The following is a 19,697-nucleotide window of genomic DNA, read 5'->3' as shown; positions in this document are numbered from 1 at the left end:
TATCAGTCTTAACTTGTATTTTTTTTATTTTCTTCTTTTTCCTTTATTTTTGCTCGACTCATTTGTTTTCTTGTTTATATGTTGGGTTATTTTCTTTTAATTTCAAGTTTAGAGACCAAACTGGTGATTGTGTGCAACTAATGGGCTTTTTAGATTGATTGCATAAACAGTGCTTGTTTTTGGCTTTGGGTTTCACCTGTGAAAACTGCATTTGCTGTTAAGCAAACACGAAGAGCAACAGACATCGAACAGGTTGGCCAAGGTTGTCAACAGTAGTTGATGACAGAAACATTGTGAGCGCTGCAAAGAAACGCCCAAACACTCAGTGACATCGCTGCCGACCTCCACAGGGTTAGAGGTGAAGGTATCACAATCCACTGTTTGAAGAAAACTTTGAGAGAAGAAATAAAGCCATACCATAATAAGCGAAGTGCGCGTTACGTTTGCGCATGCGTGGGGGGTAGCGAGGCTACCAACTAACCGTCATTTGAATTGCGGGGATTAAAATGGTGAGTCTTTGCGTAACTGTACACCTTAAAGCTTGCAAGTCAACCCCCGAAGTCAGTAAACCACATGCTATGCATGTTTAAAACACATTAAATAAAAAAAACAGCAACTTTCCAGCAGTTGAAATGTTATAAATCAGAGCTCATTCCATTGGATCCAATTCATTTTCAATGACCGTATGATAGTTTAGCCTACCCACAATGCACCACGCCGCTGCCCATAATGCACCGTGCAGTCGAGACGCGCACTTCGCTTATATGCAAGCCAAACAAACAAACAAAAAAAGGGTGGCCAGATTGGATAGTTCAAAAACGAGCCACAAAACTTTTATGGACAGGTTGGACCAAGATTAACCACCAAGCAGGCTTGATGCAGTTGTTGCAAGTAAAAGGTTACACCAACAAATATGAAATGTTACTCACTTTAATAATGTCTGTTCAAATACTTCTGCTCATTTGAACTGTGTCCTGAGTTGTTTTAAGATACCATGAAATACAAGCTGGAATTCTGAGCTTGTGTTTCAGTCATGTTTTGATCTGAAACCCAATTGTTTTCTGTAGACAACAAACGCAAAGGAAAATAATTGACATTGCTGTTCCAATACTTTTGGAAGGGACTTCAAGAGCGTTTCGTGACAGGCAGCGCAATTATATGCTCTTCCACTAGATGGCAGACGCTACAATTAACCTGTATCCTGTTGCAATTCATACAGCAGAATAGCTTTGTGTTAAACAAAAGTGGTGTTTCTAAGGTAAAATATGTGCTCTGACCATGCAGGCCACTTTAATTGTATGAACACATACAACGCAGCAGTTACAGAGTTGCATCATTTAACTTTTTTTTTTTTCATTGAACATAACTGCAAAGCTGATAACCACTTGTCTGAGTCGTCATCTCGCGTCTGCGTTTGTTCTGACCAATAGCATGTGAGTGAATCCTGGCAGTCGAACAGTTTTTTTCCCCCGATAAATCTGAAAGACTTTTTGAATTAAACCTATGCGATCGAGTTGACACCGTTTAACATTTGTTTCTTCTTGGCATCGATGAAGGGATACATGCACTTGTCGGAGCCCATGAAACGATACGAAACCACGTTGGATTCCCATGGCAGCAACCTGAAAGACAAAAAAAAAAAAAAGTATAAGCAGGTTTTGGGTCGGCGTGAGTGGGACGGGACGTGGTACTGACGCTCTGAAGAGGACAGGCAGGTAGGTGAGCCGTGGAATGCACACTAGGGGTTGGTCTATGAGGATGGCGTTCATGGCCTGCTCCACGCAGTACTGAGGCTCCAGAGGGGGCAGGAACACCTCCACCTCTTCTCTGTTGGCAGCAAGGTTATTTTAGTAAACGAAAAACAAACATTCTAAAAAGGGTAAACCTTAACCTTATTTTGCTAAATAAATAAATTAAATAAAAAACTGAGGTGAAAAACCCTGCTACAATTTGGCTTTAGCCTTTGATGCTAGCTAGCTAACTCCCTAGCAAGTAAACGAGCATCTAGGGAGCTAGCTAGCTAGCACCTGGTGATTAAAACAAAAGCTTTGAAAATGAAACAAGACCATAATTATAGCGAAAATGTCCCTCCTTTTAGTCTTTGGTAATTAATTGAATGCATGAGTCTTTAGGGATGATTTTAGATGTGATTTTAAGTATATGTATTCGATATTAACCGGATTAACGACGTTTGAAAGTGTGTCACGCGGAAGTGAAGTTATCGAGCAACAGCCAATCGAAAAGCACCTTCAGATGACATTGCGTAAAATTCTGCTTTTTAACTCAGCCAAAATGCAACGCTAGGTAACAAATGTTTGTTTGTTGTTTCATTTTACCATGCTGTTTATTAAATATTGTGCACATGTAATACATATTTTTCTTTTAAAAGTGAAAACTAATACTGAAACTAACTAAAACCAGGCATTAAAAAAAAAAAAAAAAAAAAACTAAAACTAATAAAGACTAATAGAACCACCCTGAAAAATATATTAAAAGTAACTAAATTGAAAAAAGAAAATTAATTTTTTTTCCAACTCAAAATGAAATAAAAACTAACATGAAAATTCCAAAACTATAATAACGGTTGACAGTCAACAAAATTTTATTTATAAGTCAAATATGATCACAGATTTTTTGGGTTTATTTTTTTTTAAATTTTCAACATTTGTCAACCCCTGTTTTCCTACACTGACTTATATGAACTTAGCAATAATGTTGGCACACCTTATCTTGCAGCCTTCAAACATGCCCGTATCCACGATGTAAGGACACACCAGAGTTGTCTTCACGCCCTTCACGTCCTCAGCCAGCAGCTCGTGAGCCAGAGACTCATGGAAACCCACCGCAGCAAACTTACTGGCGCAGTAGTCCTGTCTCAGGTGCAACAAACACATCCATTTATGCTGGATTTGTCTGGGAAAAACATCTATGATCGCTTTATTTGTGATCAACGTTGAAAATGTTGCAGGTCGGCCTTCAATCCTGCATCACCTCAACGCAGCTTGTGCTGAAGAGGCCCAGCACGCTGGCGATGGTCACGATGTGGCCGTGATCCCGGGCCTTCATCTGCGGCAGGAAGGCCTTCACTGTCTGGCACACAAACGCAGAGTGATGCCGAAGTACGTAATATTCACACGCAACATAAAGGGCGCTTTTGTTGCAATGAGCAGCTTCGCATTAAGAGGATTGTGAGCAATGCTGTAAAGGGATCGTGTTAGTGTGCTTTATTTTTTAGCGACAATACACTGCTGTGTGCCAATAGATGAGGATAAAAATGCATTTAGTAATTTACAAGTTTTTCTTTGTTGCAAAAAACGAAACAATATCCCCCTTTGGACCCATAGATGATTGCAGTGGACATAACGTATTTGCATGTCCAAACCAATAAAAACGCATAATTTGGATGATGTCAACACTTCTGGTTCATGATTAGATTCTAGCTAACCAATCACAATCACAAGTTGATTTGCATGATGTTCATGTTCAAAAAAATTTACAGAAAAGCTTGGTATGTTTACAACACGTTACAGCCATACTATCCTGGCGTCCACTATAACAAATAAAAACATGAGATAACACTCCCCAAAAGGGTCTGAAGGGGTTAACTTTTTTTTTGCCTGACATTTTCATGATTAAATACATTAAAGCAGGGGTGTGAAACTCATTTGAAATCAGGGGCCACTTAAACCCTACTGTGATCTCAGGTGGGCCGGACCAGTATGTGTCCGAATAAGCTATAAATAACGACAGGCCAAATGTATTATTTTTGTGTGTGCAAATAATAACACCAGGTGGGCTGGACCAGTATGTGACCTAATAAGCTATAAATGTCAGGTCAAAAGTATTTCCTGTTGTTGTTTTGTGTGCAAATAATTACACGTACATTCTGAAAATATTCGCATCATTATCTTATTGGTGATGAATATGACATTTCTTAACAAAAATGAACGCACAACTTTTGCCGTAAAAGCAAAATTTCAGAATGTCTTTTAAATTGTCGTCAGTGCGCCCTCCAGTGGACAAAATTAGCAACATCAGTTAATTATTATTTTTTTAACTGCAATTTTTGTTCTGTCCTCACGGCCCAGATTGAAACTACCGATGGTTTGACACCCCCCGCATCAAAGCAACTGTGGTAATTAATTTGATGGCGTGCTGGCTTTTAAAAGGGAAGTCAACCCCCAAATTTGTTTTAAAATAATATGTTCTATGCAGCCCCACATTCTAATTAGTATTGCATTTGTGGAATTTGTAGAAAAAGCAGCAACATTTACCCATATTTATCCATCTCATGGGCGGCCATTTTGCCACTTGCCGTCGACCGAAAGTGACTTCACTATTGTTCAGGGCTCAGGTAATGACCAATCACGGCTCACCTGTTTTCTGGCTTTGGTCATTTGACGTTCGCAAGCTGAGCCGGGATTGGTTGTACAGTACTTGTTACCTGAGCAACTATGATGTCACTTTCAGTCGACAGCAAGTGGCAAAATGGCCGCCCCCTGAGATAGATAAAAAAGGGTAGATTTTGCTGCTTTGTTTATATTAGATATAGATTATTAGAATTATATATATAGAGAGAGAGATAGATACAAAATTAGATAGAAAAACATTTAATAACTTAACAAAGGTTTTCCTTACCCAGAAAAGTGCGAGACAGTTGACCTTAATGGTCTTCTCGATGAGCTCGTCCGGACAGTCCAGCACTCGCTGGCCGGCCACCACTCCGGCGTTGTTCACCAGCATGGTGACATCCCGGCCCAGGTCCTTCCGCACCACATCCGCGTAGCGATACACGTCCTCCCTTTTGGTGACGTCCACGGTATAGGCGTGCGCCTCGCCGCCCAAATCGCGCACCAGCTTGGCCGTGCGCTCGTTAGCCGCGCCGTCCACGTCCCACAGCACCACCTCGGCGCCTCGCTTGGTGAACTCCTGGGCGAAGAGGCGACCCAGGCCTCCTCCCGACCCGGTGATCAGCACCAGCTCGCCGTCGATGGGCTTGATGCGCGGCCGCAGCACGGCCCGCACGGTGTTGCGCAGGATGAAGTAAACGATGTCCAGCAGCATCATCTGCAGGTCCATGAAGAATATCATGGTTGCTCGGCTTGACTCTCGCTCACGCTCACAAACGGCCGGGTGAGTTCATGCGGACAGCCGAGCTGCTGTTTGAGCCGTTTGTGGCCCTCAGCTTCCATCCTGCTGGTTTTAAACACCCTCCTCCCAGATTAGAAGAAATACTTTGAGCGCCTCATTACTGCTACTCTAAGCTGTCAATGTACTGTATACATTTGTACCAGTGCTAAGGAAAATAACATAGAATGTCTTTGTAAGGAGAGGTCACCAGCTTTCTACACGTACACGTGAAACGCAATATGTGCTTAGACCAGCCAGGCCGTTTATTATTGCTATGGGCAACTCCAGCGAGGGTCATGCTCCATTCTATATGACAGAATAAAGGCCTATATAACAAATACAGCACCATAGCAATTGACATCATCACAAGGACTTAAACCCAAAACACAACAACATGTGACTTGTTATTCACAAATACACATTTTCACGTTTTGTTGCAGTGGAACCTAAACACACCAAAAAAAAGTGCTCCCATTCGCTTGCTAGCTGTGGATTTTGAACAGATTGGTTTACTTTTACCCTAAATTGGGTTCATTATCCAATTTGGGTGGGTAACACCATTTACTTTGGACACAGAGATCTGGGTTCAAATCCCGGTCAGGGCCAACGGTAACATCCAGTTGGGTCCCAAAGCTAGAGGACCAAAACTGCCCAAATTTAAAATAAATAAATAAATGACTAAACAAGTAAATGAATGGCAGAGCCAACCCAAGACACGAGCTTTGGACCGCCCCCTCATTTGAATAATATTTCGTGCTGACAGAGCGCCTGCAGCATGAAATTAATAAATGTGGGAGCAGAAGTTTATTTATTGATTCATATTTAATTCTATTTATATATTTATTTTTGTATTTATTTTGATTTAGATTTTTTTAACCTTGTTTTTATTTTTTTAATTTACTTATATATATATATATATATATATATATATATATATATATATATATATTTATTTATTTATGTATTTATTATGTGCATTTAATTTTTGAATAATATTTTTTATATCCGTTTTTATTTGCAGTTGTATTCATTTATTTATTTAATCATATATTTATTTTAAATTTTGGCAGTTTTGGTCCTCCAAACAAAGCAAGACTCTGTGTGCCATGAGTCGACTGAAGGGGCGTCACAAGTCATCTTAAATACCAGGTAGTGAACTAATTTACAATATGACTTCATACTTGCTGCTGTTTTGGTTAGCAACAGAGTTCAAGTGTTTCAGTCAATAATGTTTTTTTTTTTTGCGAACAGTAGCATCTGCCATTACTACCCTTTTTTTCAGGGCGGGAGTGCAAAATTGCCTTCAGAACAGCAACACAGGGTAGTTTATGTTTACAACAATCAACACATGCTATACTAAAACCTCTGATAGTGTCACTCAAACTCTTGCACCGGACCCTTCATTACTGAATTAATTGGCCGGCTTTTGTTCCCTGTGGAGTATTAAAAGTACCGAAAACGCATAAAACCGATTAATGGTTTAAATTTGGTTCTGTAATGTAATCCAAAATGTAATGAGCCACTGAGTAAGCGTGAAAAAAAAAAATCCACATAAAGATGTTGAGGTTGTTTTCAACCTCATATGATATAGTTTTTGCAATTTAAAATTGAAGTGTGTAAAAAGTGACACTTTTTTTGTGAGCAGTTTAAGAGCATAAGCAGATTGTTTTTTCGAACTGTAAACCTCTTTGGTATTGCACCTCAAGAAGGATTGTTTTCGCTCCCAACACTGGTGCCGTTGTTTTACCCGCAGCGTTTGGCATGTGAGCCATATCCGTATGTAATCGGACCAGTGAGTCCTTATTTAGTAGTCGTAAAGATCGCCAGACTATTTACTAAGTTGTGGTCTCTCCCCCCTTTTTGATATATGTGTAGGGTGTCCCTCCAAAATTTGACTCTGACTGGCCATGATAGGTTAAAAAAAAAAAAAAAAAAGACATTAGATTTAAGATAATTTATAGAATAAAATAAAACGGTCTAAGCAAAAAATATATGCAAAGTGGGCAGTGAGAGTAAATATTTTTTTGTTGACATCCTCTATAATGGCTTTATATTTTGTGCATTTTTGTAAATGAAAAATATTAACATGAGTTTATTACATTCAACATGCAAGCCTCATTTAGGCTAATTGGAATCTGAATTGACAGAATTTTAATTAATTGAATGACAAGTGTACTTATTTTTTTTAATTTGAACTGTAAATGCGACTTCAAATGATCAGATTCGCCTTCAAAAAATCATCACAGTAGTGGAAAAATAGTATATGAATAGTTTTTTTTTATTTTTTATTTTTACAATTTTTCTGGCCTTCACACACATTTCAGTTTGGCCGTCACTGTCCACACTGTTGGAATTTTTGAATGAATAAGCTCAAGCCACGGGAGTTTCATTAATTTGCCCTTTTCACACGGTTGAGGCACACGCACGGCGAGCAGATCAGCCGAGAGGCGCTCGATAATGCTCATCAGTTTTGAGCAAACGCACAGTGACTTTTTAGCTGTGTTGTTGCCATAGAGACGGTGGTGACCCACTGAACCTCACGTCTCTCCGATGGCAGCTTGTTGATGCCTTGTCTCATTAGCTTTTATCTTTTTTTTTTTTTTTTTTAATTCTATAGAAAATTCAATCATCACTTCTAATTTCTGTCAAAATGTAAAAATAATAATTACATTTTTCAGAAATTAACCTTCCCCTTCCTTTTTTCTTTACTTTTATCGTTTGCGAGTGGCGCAAGCTCACCTAATACCTGCACAGATAAGAAAACCTATCTTGGCCTTAAAAACAATGTAGATGCCAAAGGCCATCGCTAATGTAGTGAGGTACCTTATCAAATTGACCTTCATTTTCTCCTTTTGTCCTTATTGCGAGAGAAAATGGTGCCATTACGTGGTTATTTCAATGTCCATTGTGAGGCCCGTTATTGCAGAACATGTTCATAATTAATGTTATTATCATGGATTCTCTGTGGGCACTCCCAGCTCTTATTATCACCCGTGGCTATGACAACGCCAGGAAGAAGCGACACGATTAGGTAACACGTCCAGACTCTCCTCGCAAATCGGTGACCTTTTCCAACCTTTAAAATGTTCCCGAAGTAGCTTTTGTGTGTGAATTATTTTGTGCAGTTTGAACTAACTGTGCTCGAGATGGATGAGGAGGACAGGTAAGTCAGTATAGTACAGTGGTTCAAATGATCAAGTATTATCTCTACTGGCCATATAGGGGTTCAAAATGGACCCTGGATGCCAAAGTGGCAAACCACTTGATCTCTTACTAATCAACTAAAAAGTTTGCAGTGTAACATTTTCAAGCAGGGGCATATTTAGTCATTTGTAGGATGTGGCGCAACCCATGTAATGTAATTAGTGATTACGAGACCTACGATTATATAAACAAATGTATGTTGTGATGGAACATTTTTACATATTATTGAAATTAATAGTAGGTTTTTAAAATGAAAGAAATATACAATATATATTATCTCTGTGTGTCCAATGTTTTCGAGTCACATAAGAATGAGTTAAATAATAATATATATTTTTTTTTTAATGGGGTCAAAACGGTTAGTTAAAATATTTTAACGTCTCTCAAATGTGTGTTTTTTTTAAAGGCCCAAACGAGGAAAACAAGAGCGTGAGAGAAAGATACACACAGTTCGCTTCTCAATTTTTCTTGCGCACCTCCCACCGAGTCGCGTGATGCGTTCAAAAGCACTCGGAAATAGCAACGTTTAGCAAAACAGAACATGCATCACACATAATATGCTAGTTTGTGACAGTATTCATATATATTTTACTTAGGCTTTCTTTTTGAAAGGGAAGCTGGGTGGAAAAGTGGTTAGAAAGTCTGCCTCATCACATTTTTAAAGGATGGATTTTTAATGTTTGTTTTGTGTGTGCGTGTGTGTGTGTATAAATACTGAATACACGATTGTGTGAAATGTGTTTTAGCCAGATTTTAAAGGGAACCAGTATTATTAAGACTGATTAATTTAAAATGGTATATTTTATTGGATATTTTCTAGAATATAATCCGAGGTTAAAGTTTTATGTGAATGTAAACATTTCTACGCTTCTGGCTGAGCAATTAAAACCATTTCAATTTGCGTTTTTGAAATTCTTTCTCCCAAACCAACCTTTGACATGAACCTGCTGGTGGCTATCAACAAGGCATTATCTACCACTAGATGGCCCCATTGTATTGTTTAGCACACTGGATGCTAAATTGAAACGCCACATCAAAGCGTCTCCAGTGACAGGCTGTGGGAAAGCCCCAATGTCGAGGCGTGTGGAGGCATATTGGGCCCCCCAGCTTCCTCCTCCTCCTCAGTCACTCCAATGCACAAAAGTCTGCAAGTATAAACCTTTTATTTGGTTCGTGTTAGTATCATTCGGACACACGTGACACATTTCATAATACCATAAGAATAATGAAAGTCAGCCATTCTTAATCAAAATGTAAAGTGATCTGCTTTATTTCTTTTGGAGTCATCCAAGGGTGAAACGTCGCTTTTCATAAGAAATAGAAACATCTCGAGACATACAGTAGAGACACAGGTTTTTTTTTTTCTTCCTTACAAGACAATAACATGGATGGCTCCGTTGTGAGTCACAAGCAGCCGCAACGCCAAAAAGTTACAACATGCACCGAACGATAGAACATTTATACAGAAACGACAGCATAGAAAGTCAACAGGTAGAAATGTTTTTGTTTGTGTGTTTTGTACAAAACGGACCAAGCTGGGGACCTACAAACAACATTGTATAAGAGCTTTCCGATTATCTTTTGTCTATTTCCCTGGTGGACTTTACAAAGACCGATGGCTTAGGCAAGGTTGGGGTCAATTCCACTGAGAGCTTTAAATGTAGAAAAATATATTTTTTGTAATTTGTTCTAGTTGTTCATTGGCCTTATACTCCGATACCGCTTTGCTTTTATGACATGCCCTGAATGGACCCCAACCCTGTGATACATTAGAGGGGTTTCTACTCACGACAGTACAGCAAATACCTGCATCCATTTACGTCTAGCAGCAAACTATTCCGAATATAAAAATCTTAAACAAAAACAAAATTCACTTACAAAACAGCAGGGGGCGCCATGTTGGGACGTTTGGGGTATCTGTGCTCTTCGTTTTGGCTATAAAATGTCAATAAATTGTCATTTGGTTGTGATTCGGAGTTCACTCAAATAATTATCCTCAGTTTTGGGGAGTCCCGAGATACGACATTTGATTACCAGCTCATTTTCTATTCATGGCCTGGAAGTGTTTTTCTACAAAATACTTAAATTATGATTTTACTACTGCAACCATCGTAAACAGAGGACCACGAGGTATGCTGTTATAGGATCACCAAATACAGAAAAGTGTCTTAAGATAAAAAAAAAATCATATCACAGTATCACAGTCAAGGTATCTTTTTCTTTCCATCCACCAATACTGATGTCACGAATGACCAGCACACCAGAAGACACTCAAATGAATAGAAACCTAATAAATATAATTAAATACAAAAAATACAATGAATAAATTAAAATACATGACATATTTTGAATAAATCTTCTAGAACAGAAATAAGCCAAAACCAAAATATAATGTTTTATGTATCAGCTATCTGCCTCATATATGCAGTTTGTTGCACTCGTGTTATTTTAAAATACATACATTAGATAGTGCGAAACATTTTGTTGGGTACCCTCTTAAAATCCTGCCAGAAAACATTGCCTGTCAATATTGTGTATTGTATTTCTCTGCGCGATTACGTTGAACAAACCTCGACTGTGGCGTTTCCTGTCTAGTCATAAAATATTGATTGTCATCATCGTTGAAATATTTCATCCAAAATGCTCCCTGACAGCCTTTTTGTATTGAAAGCCCAAACGACTGGACAGATGATGAATGGTGACAGCTTGTACTCCATACTGATTGACCTTTAGTCACATGATTTAGCCCCCCCCCCCCCCCCCTTTCCATTTTATTGATTGATATTGATGATGATGTCGCTCACAACTGGCAATCAGCAGGTTATTACTGAGCCAATTATGTGTGACATATATACGCCAATGTGATTTACGTGGCGGGGTTGAACAACGGCGAGGAAATGTTGGGCAATCGTGTTCCTCAAGCAAAATCCAATTAAAGGTCCATTCAGCACCGCCGAGCTGAATATGCAAGTCAATCGCTAATGTTTATCTTGTCAGTTTTCTCACTTTTGTACAATTACCACCTTATCAAATATGATTGGAATTAATTAAAAAGACTAAAAGAAAAGGACATTCTTTTTAAAATATGTTCATTAAAGAATTCTTCTTTCAAATCACTGTCCAGTATTTCAGATTCTGTTACAATTATACCCGATGTAATATATGGCAATAGTTTTTTTGATTGTGTCTTTTATCATTGAGCTAAATCATGAATTTACAGTTAAGCCCAAGATTGTTCATACGCTGGCCAAATTTTAAGATCAGTTGATTGAGAAAAAAAAAAAAGTACAGTACATGTCTTCACATCTCCAGATCACTTCTAAAACTTTCCTAGGAAATCACAAAATCCCATCAGTGGTGAGAAAAACAACTGAAATAAACAGTTTATTAAGTGTAAAATCTATATTTCAAAAAAAAAAAAGGGGGAAAAAAATCTTTTTTTTTGTGTCCCATCTATCTTTAAAAAATAAATAATTGAAGGCCAAAATGCATCCGCTGTATGAAAAATTTTGGGTTTATATGTATATAATATTGGATTAAAAATGGGATCTACTCTAGTATGGAGCATGTGGATGAAGTAATTTACCGCCAGTTAAAATGTTTTTTCCTAATAATGCTAATTGATGCGCCTCCCATTCCATTTAACATTCAAACCCAAAAACATAAAAATATGTTTTTTAATACTTCGTCCTTCACTCCTAAGTTTTTTTTGTTTTTGATTTTTTTTTTAATGCTAGAGCATACAGAAGGCTTTGATGCAGCCTCTGACCTGAAGAGGCCGCTTAAAGCAATGGTAGTTATTACAAAAAACGGCCAGCAGGTGGCAGAAGAGTATAAGAGATCTGCCAAGGCCATGTTGCAATAAGCTCTTTTGCCAGTGTTTTCAACAGGTTTGTGAATAATGATAAAACTTAGCTATATTCTAATGCTAATTGCTATTTAACGGAAACAGGAACAAATATAATTTTTTTCCTGATGAAACAAGAGACTCTAATCTTTATTTTGGTTGGTTCCATGTTTTTATAGCAATAGAACAGAATATTCTGTGTACGCATCAGTCCAAATCCAGTAAAACAGCCGGGAGTGAAGGGGGTTGCTTCAGTGAAAATGGCTGGGAGTGAATTAATAGCAAAATCCTGATGTGGAATATATCTTTAGTATACAGTATTTTTTTTTTAAATAAATACGGTGCATTTGTGTGATCTCTTTGGGGTGCTTCTTGGTATTTCACACGCCGAATGGAGGCATCCCCTGACATGCATACATTCATTTGGGAAATTCTTTTCTATTAAGTGTCACACTCTCCCTCGCTGGAACACACACTCACACCCTCATTGCAATTCCTTTCACACGCTGGCTTCTCTGGCTACAATGCAAAACACAATTTGAAAACACAGGAATGAACGACAACCACTCGTGAACGTTGCGGTGACCCATCACAAACGGACGACTCCCCATTTTTCCTGCAGGTCAAACTAGAATCTGTGAAATTCCAAATTCATCATTTTGATGCTTTTCTTTCAAGGTTTTGGTTCAGTCTTAAAGGGTTTAAAAAGGCAAGTATGTCACATCTCAACCGAGATGCGCAATGACTGTTTCCTCCGTTTAAATTAGACATTAAAGTGCATGTATATTATTCTCATAATAATAATATGTATATTCCCTTAAATGTTGCTGTGTTATGCAGTAACAAAAAAAAAAAACATCACATATCCGCGATGTGCTACAAAGAGAGGTTGTAAACGTGTTAACGGGCGAGGTCGTGACATTTTCATGTTTGTCGCATCCGTGAGTCATGAGTACGGGTGGTGGATGGCGGATGTCGACGTGTGACTACCATGCATAACTACCATTCCCGTGTGCCGCCGTGCACTCTTGTATATGTAACATGCAGTCAGACCTTCCCACCCCAATTAAAAGACTGCGCAACGGTACCCGTCACCATGGCAACCAAGCATTTAGATACTGCATATATTGAAGTTAAGCTGTGTGCGCCTTCCGTGGGTGTGTTAGCGCTGGTCAATTACAACTCGTGTGCAGTTTCTTTATGTACAGTATGACTTGGTTATGTAGAGATTTAAGCACCAAAGCAGCAAACGAGGTCCCCCCTCAAAATGACCTATTGTTAATTCCATCCAGTCTCTTTGGTCACGTTTGGACAAAATAAGGCCAATGCATGTTGACCATTTGCTACTAAAATTTTAATTTTATGAGGGGGAAATGCCAGATTGTTTAGCTGATTACTATATGAATAGTTGGTCGTTTTTTAATACTAATAGACGGTTGGTTGAATGTACGCATTACTGGCTACAACATTAGACACACCAGCATTTTCTTGATATTAGTACAAGAGCTGTCTCATTCTATTTCTTCCTTAATAGTAATGTTTAGTTTTGATTGAAGTATTTTTTTTTTTACGTTATTGGTCAGTTATTACGTTATGCGCCTATGACATTTAAAAAAAAAAGGCCAAATTTATTACGTTGTAGGCCGTAATTACGTTATTGGCTTCTACATGGGTTTACATGGAGAATTTTTTTGTCATTACGATTGAAATCATTCCAAATAAAGATTTCTGGTCACCTATTTACGTGACATCTATTCCGATCTACCGTTTCCATAGTCCACTAAATTAATCCGATCAGCCGTGGGACACGTAGAGTTCCATGTAAACATCACGTGATTGATCAAGACGGAGTTCATTCATCTATTCAGCACTGTAAGTTGTGATAGTTGTAACACTTTTATTCAAGCGACATCTTGATTAAAAACAAGTTCCAAGTACGTAAAATAAGTTCTTCTATCGCAGATGAGCTCTTGGTAAGACACCGACATTTTAAAGTGCGTAAACTTACAACGTCGCGACGCATTTATGTCAAGGCAAATCATGCGCGGACTGGATGCAGCCCGGCTATTTCGATTGGACTGTTAACATGACGCACGGATTGGGAAAAGGAATATACCACCCCTTGGCATTTTCATTCCGATTGAGGTATTTATACGGAGCATTTTCATTCTGTTTGGTCATCGGGATTCATTCTAATCGGAATGCGTGGCTCCATGTAAACCCGGCGAATGACACAGAGATGCCCATGTAATATGAACCCCTGGCAAGATGTAAGCGTTCTCCATCCTCCTTACGACGTCATGTGACAAAATACTGCGGATGATGGGCCGTAACCTCCAATATCGGAAGCCAACGTTCCGTGACGCCGATTCTTGAAGCGAGATTACTTGTCGCGTATGATTATGACAAAGCAGACTATCAAATAGCCAATATCGAAGGTATTTTATCTTTATAAAAAAATAAATCAGATTGGACAATCTCGGACGCGTATTGTATACATGAATTACCATCGGATCATCCATCAGCAGTTGTCCTCACATGCACACGCGCGAATGCAGACATGCACGTCCCCAACAAATGCAAATGACTAAGGCCGGGTATGCGAACGGAGGGCATGATGAAGCTTATAGGCTTTTTAAGTCTTCTCCTGTGTCTCCAAAGACTATGAGACTAGTTCCGCTTGGACAGTTCTTACTGGAGAATGTAGCGATAACCGTCAGCCTCAACAACCGCACAGAACCCAGTTTGATTTTCTCAAAAGCACTCAAGAGGATCACTGAACAGACCTGCTGGCTACATTGGGGTGCTTCTTTTTTAGGAGGCTGTGGAATACGACCTCTTGATTGGAATGAATCGAAAGAGGGGCAGTGAAATTTGTGTTTCTCCCCGAGTATTCGGCCCTCGTGTTCTCCCTGAGCCCATGACCCAATGGCATGCTCAGGTGATTTGTAAAACATTTGAACTTGGTTGCTCTCCTTTTGTCTGTCTGGCTTGTTGAGTGTTGGGTGTCTTTGTCACAAGCACTTGTGCACTTCGACCTCAGTGGCTTTTGTCCAAAGTATTTTGACGCCCCCTTTCTCCCTTCTGTCTACGTCCTATCTCTGGACCAACATGATTCTCGTGAGGAACCCCGCAAATTCCTTCCCGGGGGAAAAGACAGTTTTGTCCCAGCTTTTTCTGAGCCGCTTCCAAATGGTTGGCGGCTCTCTGGTAGTTGATGTTGATGCTGCGTTTGGGGCTGGAGCCGCTCAGCAGGCAATCCGTGGGGCTGGCGTCGGAGATGTCACGCAGGTGTTCGTCGTCATCCGTGTCGGCGTCGATGTATTTACTGATGGAAGAGTCGTGGAAGGTGAAGACGTTCGGGGCAAGGGTGGCGCTCTCTGGGGACTTTGGCGGCGTCCTGCTGCTGGCTGTGGTGTAGACGGAGACTTCGGGGCTCAGCAGAGAGTGGTCGGATAGGACGGAGTTGTCTGAGAGCGGAGACGGGCCGGGCTCCTTTTCGTTCCGATAGCCTCCTTTGGAGAAAAGGCTTTTGGAGACGTTGCCAGAGAATAAGAATCTCCTTGCGTTTTCTGAGGGTTTGGGAATGGCGATGGGAGTCAACGTAGGGGCACCGGTACTTTGCCGGCCTGTTTTTGCCAGACAGTGCTGGGGAAGAGGCTGAGCTATAGCTGGATTATGTGAGAACCGGTTGCTTTCGTTGTGGCAAAGGTCCACTGCTGGGAAGCGTTGATTCTCCTGGAAGTCCGTAGCACAACTGATGTAACTATCAAGGCTGGACAAACTTTTCATGTCGCCTACACCGTCTGCGGTTCCCAGCATTGGTGGACCGTGGTCCTGTATGGCTCCCAGCTCGATCTCGTCCCTTTGTTTTCCAACCCTGGAACCTTTAGGGTTGAGGTTTGGTTGTGACTGGGTCTTGGCCATTTGGGTGTACATCTCCTCCAGTTTCTGGACGTTTAACTTTTGCGGGCTGCTGTTTCGGCACCTATTTGGAGATCCTAAGTCCTGGCCATTGAAAGAACGGTTGGAGCTGGTTTCTGAAGCGGCTCTCTTGGGAGTCCATTTCCAACGGCTCGGTGAGAGGTGGTTATCATGAGGCCTCTCATTCTTTTCTACCACCACATCCATCAGTTCTGCACTACGGGCAAAAGCCTCTTTCAAGTTCATGGAAACAATGCTACCATTCCTCTTTGCCCTCTCCAGGGCCTCTCTACGTTTAAGTGCTTTTTCCTGTCTTTTTTGCTCCTTGTAGAATTCGGAGAAGTTGTTTACAATAATGGGGATAGGGAGCGCTATTACCAGTACTCCTGCTATGCAGCATAAACCCCCGACTATCTTCCCAAGCAATGTTTTAGGGTAGATGTCTCCATAGCCTACAGTGGTCATCGTAATAGTTGCCCACCAGAAAGAAGCCGGAATGCTTTTAAACTTTGTGTCCTCCTCATCCTTCTCGGCAAAGAACACCAGACTGGAGAAGATCATGATACCCATGGCGAGAAAAAGAATGAGCAAGCCCAGCTCGTTGTAGCTTCTCCTCAGGGTGAAACCGAGAGACTGAAGTCCCGTGGAGTGCCGGGCCAGCTTGAGAATGCGCAGGATTCGCATGATCCGGAAAATCTGAACCACACGCCGCACGTTCTGAAACTGCAACACGCTCTTGTTGGATTCCGTCAGGAAGATGGTGACGTAGTAAGGGAGGATGGCCAGTAGGTCGATGACGTTCAGGGGACCCTTGAAGAACTTCCACTTGTTGGGAGAAGAGAGGAAGCGGAGCAGGTACTCCATGGTGAACCAAGCTATGCACACCGCCTCCACGTGGGCCAGCTGCGGGTTGTCAGTGGACTGGCCGAACTCGTCTGTGTCCTGCAGCTCTGGTAGAGTGTTGAGAGACAATGCGATAGTGGACAACACGATGAAGAGGATGGAGATGATGGCCAGGATCTGAAAGGCAAATTGAAATAGTTTCATAAACGGGAATGCAGCCTTGCTTTTACTGTAGGTACATTTTGATTGCAATAGTGCCATTGGCTGAGAATTAATGGTCTGTCTGGCTCACTGCTCCTTCCCGATCCTATCCTTTTCGGTCCTCTCCCATTGTGTAATGGCCCTGCCACTCACTGCGTCCAACTCATACGATATGTAAAAATGTTGTCAAAATTAACTCGTTCACTGCCATTGACGGCTATAGACGTCAAATATCCATTTTAACTCTTTCACTGCCAGACGTTTTCAGAAACGGGTTGTCCCCACTGCCAGCCGATTTAAGCATTTTGAGTGATCTTTCAAGGTCCACAGAAAATGTTGTGTTTGGACTATGGAAACACACATACTACCAAATGAAAGATGAAGATTGGACTCTCATCTTTCATCAGAAAAAAAAGTTTGTTTCTACCTTATTCCGTTCTTCAGTAATCAACAATAGAAAATGATTACTTTCACCGAAATTCTCTTTTTTGAAACAAAAAACGGAGAAAAAGAGCTTTTTGTGAAACGATGTTATTTCATGCACTCTAGTGAATTGTACACTTCTTTTTGTCCATGAATGATGCCACAAACACCTAAATAGTGCTTTACTTCTGTAAAACGCTTTCACCAACAATGAAAAAGTGTTTTTTGATTGCAAAATACGTTTATTTCCATTCAACAGTGTAACAATTTGACAAAACAATTTCGCAAACTATCTACAAATGTGTGCAACTGTGGTACTACTTACAATTATGTGGATGTTTCAAATACAGTTTTTCCTTTTGTAACGCTCTCCTGCGTGCAAGGAGACGCCAGGACTCGCACAACAGTTTACTTTCACTTTCGCATTGGTCCGTTTTGCGTGCAAACGTTACACTTTCTTGACGGCCTTTTTTTCCGGGGAATAAAAAGCAAGTAGCAGACTGTACACACTCCTCCGATGAATATGCATTGGACTCGGGGCACTCTCCGTCGTCCGATCGAACGTCCGCCTGTGCGTGCTCGGTTGCGCTCCGCGTTACGACACCGTCATAGCCGCCGCGTCAGCGGTTCCAATTTCGCCATCAAGCTCGGATTCACCTTCATCATCATCGAGGATGATCACCGTCGTCATCAATGTACTATTTTAGCGTTGGTCGATGCCTTTCGTCTTGTAAGTGTAGAGCTGCTTGCAAACGCTCGCCATTGCCCGTTCCCTCCTCCATCTAGCTCCATCTAACGTCTTCTACTGCCGCGTCAATGCTTCTCAACCACGGAGTCACCACCCTCATCTTCATCATCGATGATGATCATCGTCGTCAACAATGTGCTTTTTCAGCGATGCTTTTGGTCTTTGAAAAAAACGTCTCGGGCGTGAGCTCCTCGCGACCGGCCGCCATTTTTCCTTTGTCTTCCATTCTCATCTCCTGCTCCACGCTCTAGCTCCGCCTCTACTGACGCCCACCCGATCTTTTCAAAAGAGAGTCATCGCTGCCCTCTAGGGGCCAAAAATAGTCATTAGGCACAACAGACAGACTTGAAACTTTCACCAGACATGCGGAAGGGTTTCCTCTACCCGTTTCAAAAAAAAAAAAAAAAATCATTGGATGACGTCTTTTGACGTCATTGGCAGTGAAGCGTAGGTTTTTACTTGACGTCTTTAAACGTCAGTGGCAGTGAAAGAGTTAAGTGTGCTGGCAATGAATGAGTTGGTTGTTTGCCTATCAGTTAGTGTTTATGAACATTATACAGTGCACATGCTTGCCTTTAAGAGCCTGTTTTGAAAGGAATTTACTTGCCATAATACAGAAAGCTAGCATATAATTATTTTTCAGATGAAATCAAATAACCAATTTCTGTATGAATGCATTTGAATGCTAAAACATCATTGATATCTTCCACCATGCCCTCTTGTGATCAAATTTCACCTCTCAGTCATCGGTAAAAAAACAAATAACAAGCGCATGAGGCAGAGCAGCCTCCTAAATTGTCTGGAGGAAATGAAGGCTGTGGTTGGGAAGAGGGTGATTGACAGCTCAGGCTTTGACGACAGCCTAATAATTTGTCCACTCCCACGAGCGAAAGTGGTCGCAGCCAAATGGCTAAAGAGGCAACCTTATCTACGACCAATCAGAGCAGGAGGAAACTGTTGCCATAGCATCGTGGCAGCGAGGAATAATGATCCTATCTGTTTATTTGCTCCTCTCTTCCTCCTGCTCCCCCATTCACCTCCCTTGGAGGAAAATCCGTTTGGGTCCAAAACGTTGAGGAGTAATTGAAGTGCTGGAGTGAAGCTATAGCTTGCACAATATAGTATAATGAAATGAGAGCCAGTCCAAGATTTGTATATGCCAAAAAATAAAAGTAGTTTATGGGTGTAGAATTTTAGGCAATAGCACTGAGAATAAATCAATACATCTAAATATTGTTGAAATCGTATTAAAGTGAACATTTTATCATGAAATATTTCGTTCTCTGAGTCTATATAGTTGTCGTTAAAAATGTTTTTTTGTTTTTTAAACACCCATACCCCCCATTAAAATACCAGGTTTTTACATAAAACACAAAC

General features: G+C 40.5%; 2 protein-coding genes and 1 long non-coding RNA gene across 9 annotated transcripts in view; 1 reads left to right on the top strand and 2 right to left on the bottom strand.

Annotated features, from left to right (window-relative positions):
* The first annotated feature begins 737 nt into the window (after nt 1–737).
* The window catches only part of LOC144057047 (uncharacterized), a 46,389-nt gene continuing 27,429 nt past the window's right edge, over nt 738–19,697 (top strand). For 2 of the 7 annotated variants that reach the window (XR_013295159.1, XR_013295157.1), the window contains exons 1-4: nt 738–898; nt 1,557–1,715; nt 2,737–2,879; nt 2,969–3,119. This is a non-coding gene — a long non-coding RNA (uncharacterized LOC144057047). Of the gene's footprint in view, nt 899–1,064; nt 1,434–1,556; nt 1,716–2,736; nt 2,880–2,968; nt 3,414–6,200; nt 6,280–19,697 lie in introns of those variants that run through there. The other 5 variants (XR_013295158.1, XR_013295161.1, XR_013295162.1 and 2 more) reach the window with 5 other exon arrangements.
* Nucleotides 917–5,164, bottom strand: rdh20 (retinol dehydrogenase 20). The gene is made up of 5 exons (XM_077574273.1): nt 4,639–5,164; nt 2,992–3,090; nt 2,725–2,870; nt 1,696–1,827; nt 917–1,622 (listed from the first exon to the last, which is right to left on the bottom strand). Exons 1-5 carry the CDS (start codon nt 5,089–5,091, stop codon nt 1,502–1,504), a joined length of 951 nt encoding a protein of 316 aa, XP_077430399.1. The 5' UTR covers nt 5,092–5,164; the 3' UTR covers nt 917–1,501.
* Nucleotides 9,481–19,697, bottom strand: part of kcnb1 (potassium voltage-gated channel, Shab-related subfamily, member 1) — a 39,884-nt gene continuing 29,667 nt past the window's right edge. Inside the window, exon 3 of the mRNA XM_077574269.1 lies at nt 9,481–17,125. Coding sequence (XP_077430395.1) covers nt 15,221–17,125 — 1,905 coding nt within the window. The 3' untranslated portion in view covers nt 9,481–15,220. The remainder of the gene's footprint in view (nt 17,126–19,697) is intronic.

This window comes from Vanacampus margaritifer, chromosome 8, assembly GCF_051991255.1.
Source record: "Vanacampus margaritifer isolate UIUO_Vmar chromosome 8, RoL_Vmar_1.0, whole genome shotgun sequence".
NCBI classification, from domain to species: Eukaryota; Metazoa; Chordata; class Actinopteri; order Syngnathiformes; family Syngnathidae; genus Vanacampus; species Vanacampus margaritifer.
The sequence above is the reverse complement of the archived record's forward strand: the minus strand, read 5'-3'. Positions and strand labels throughout refer to the sequence as shown.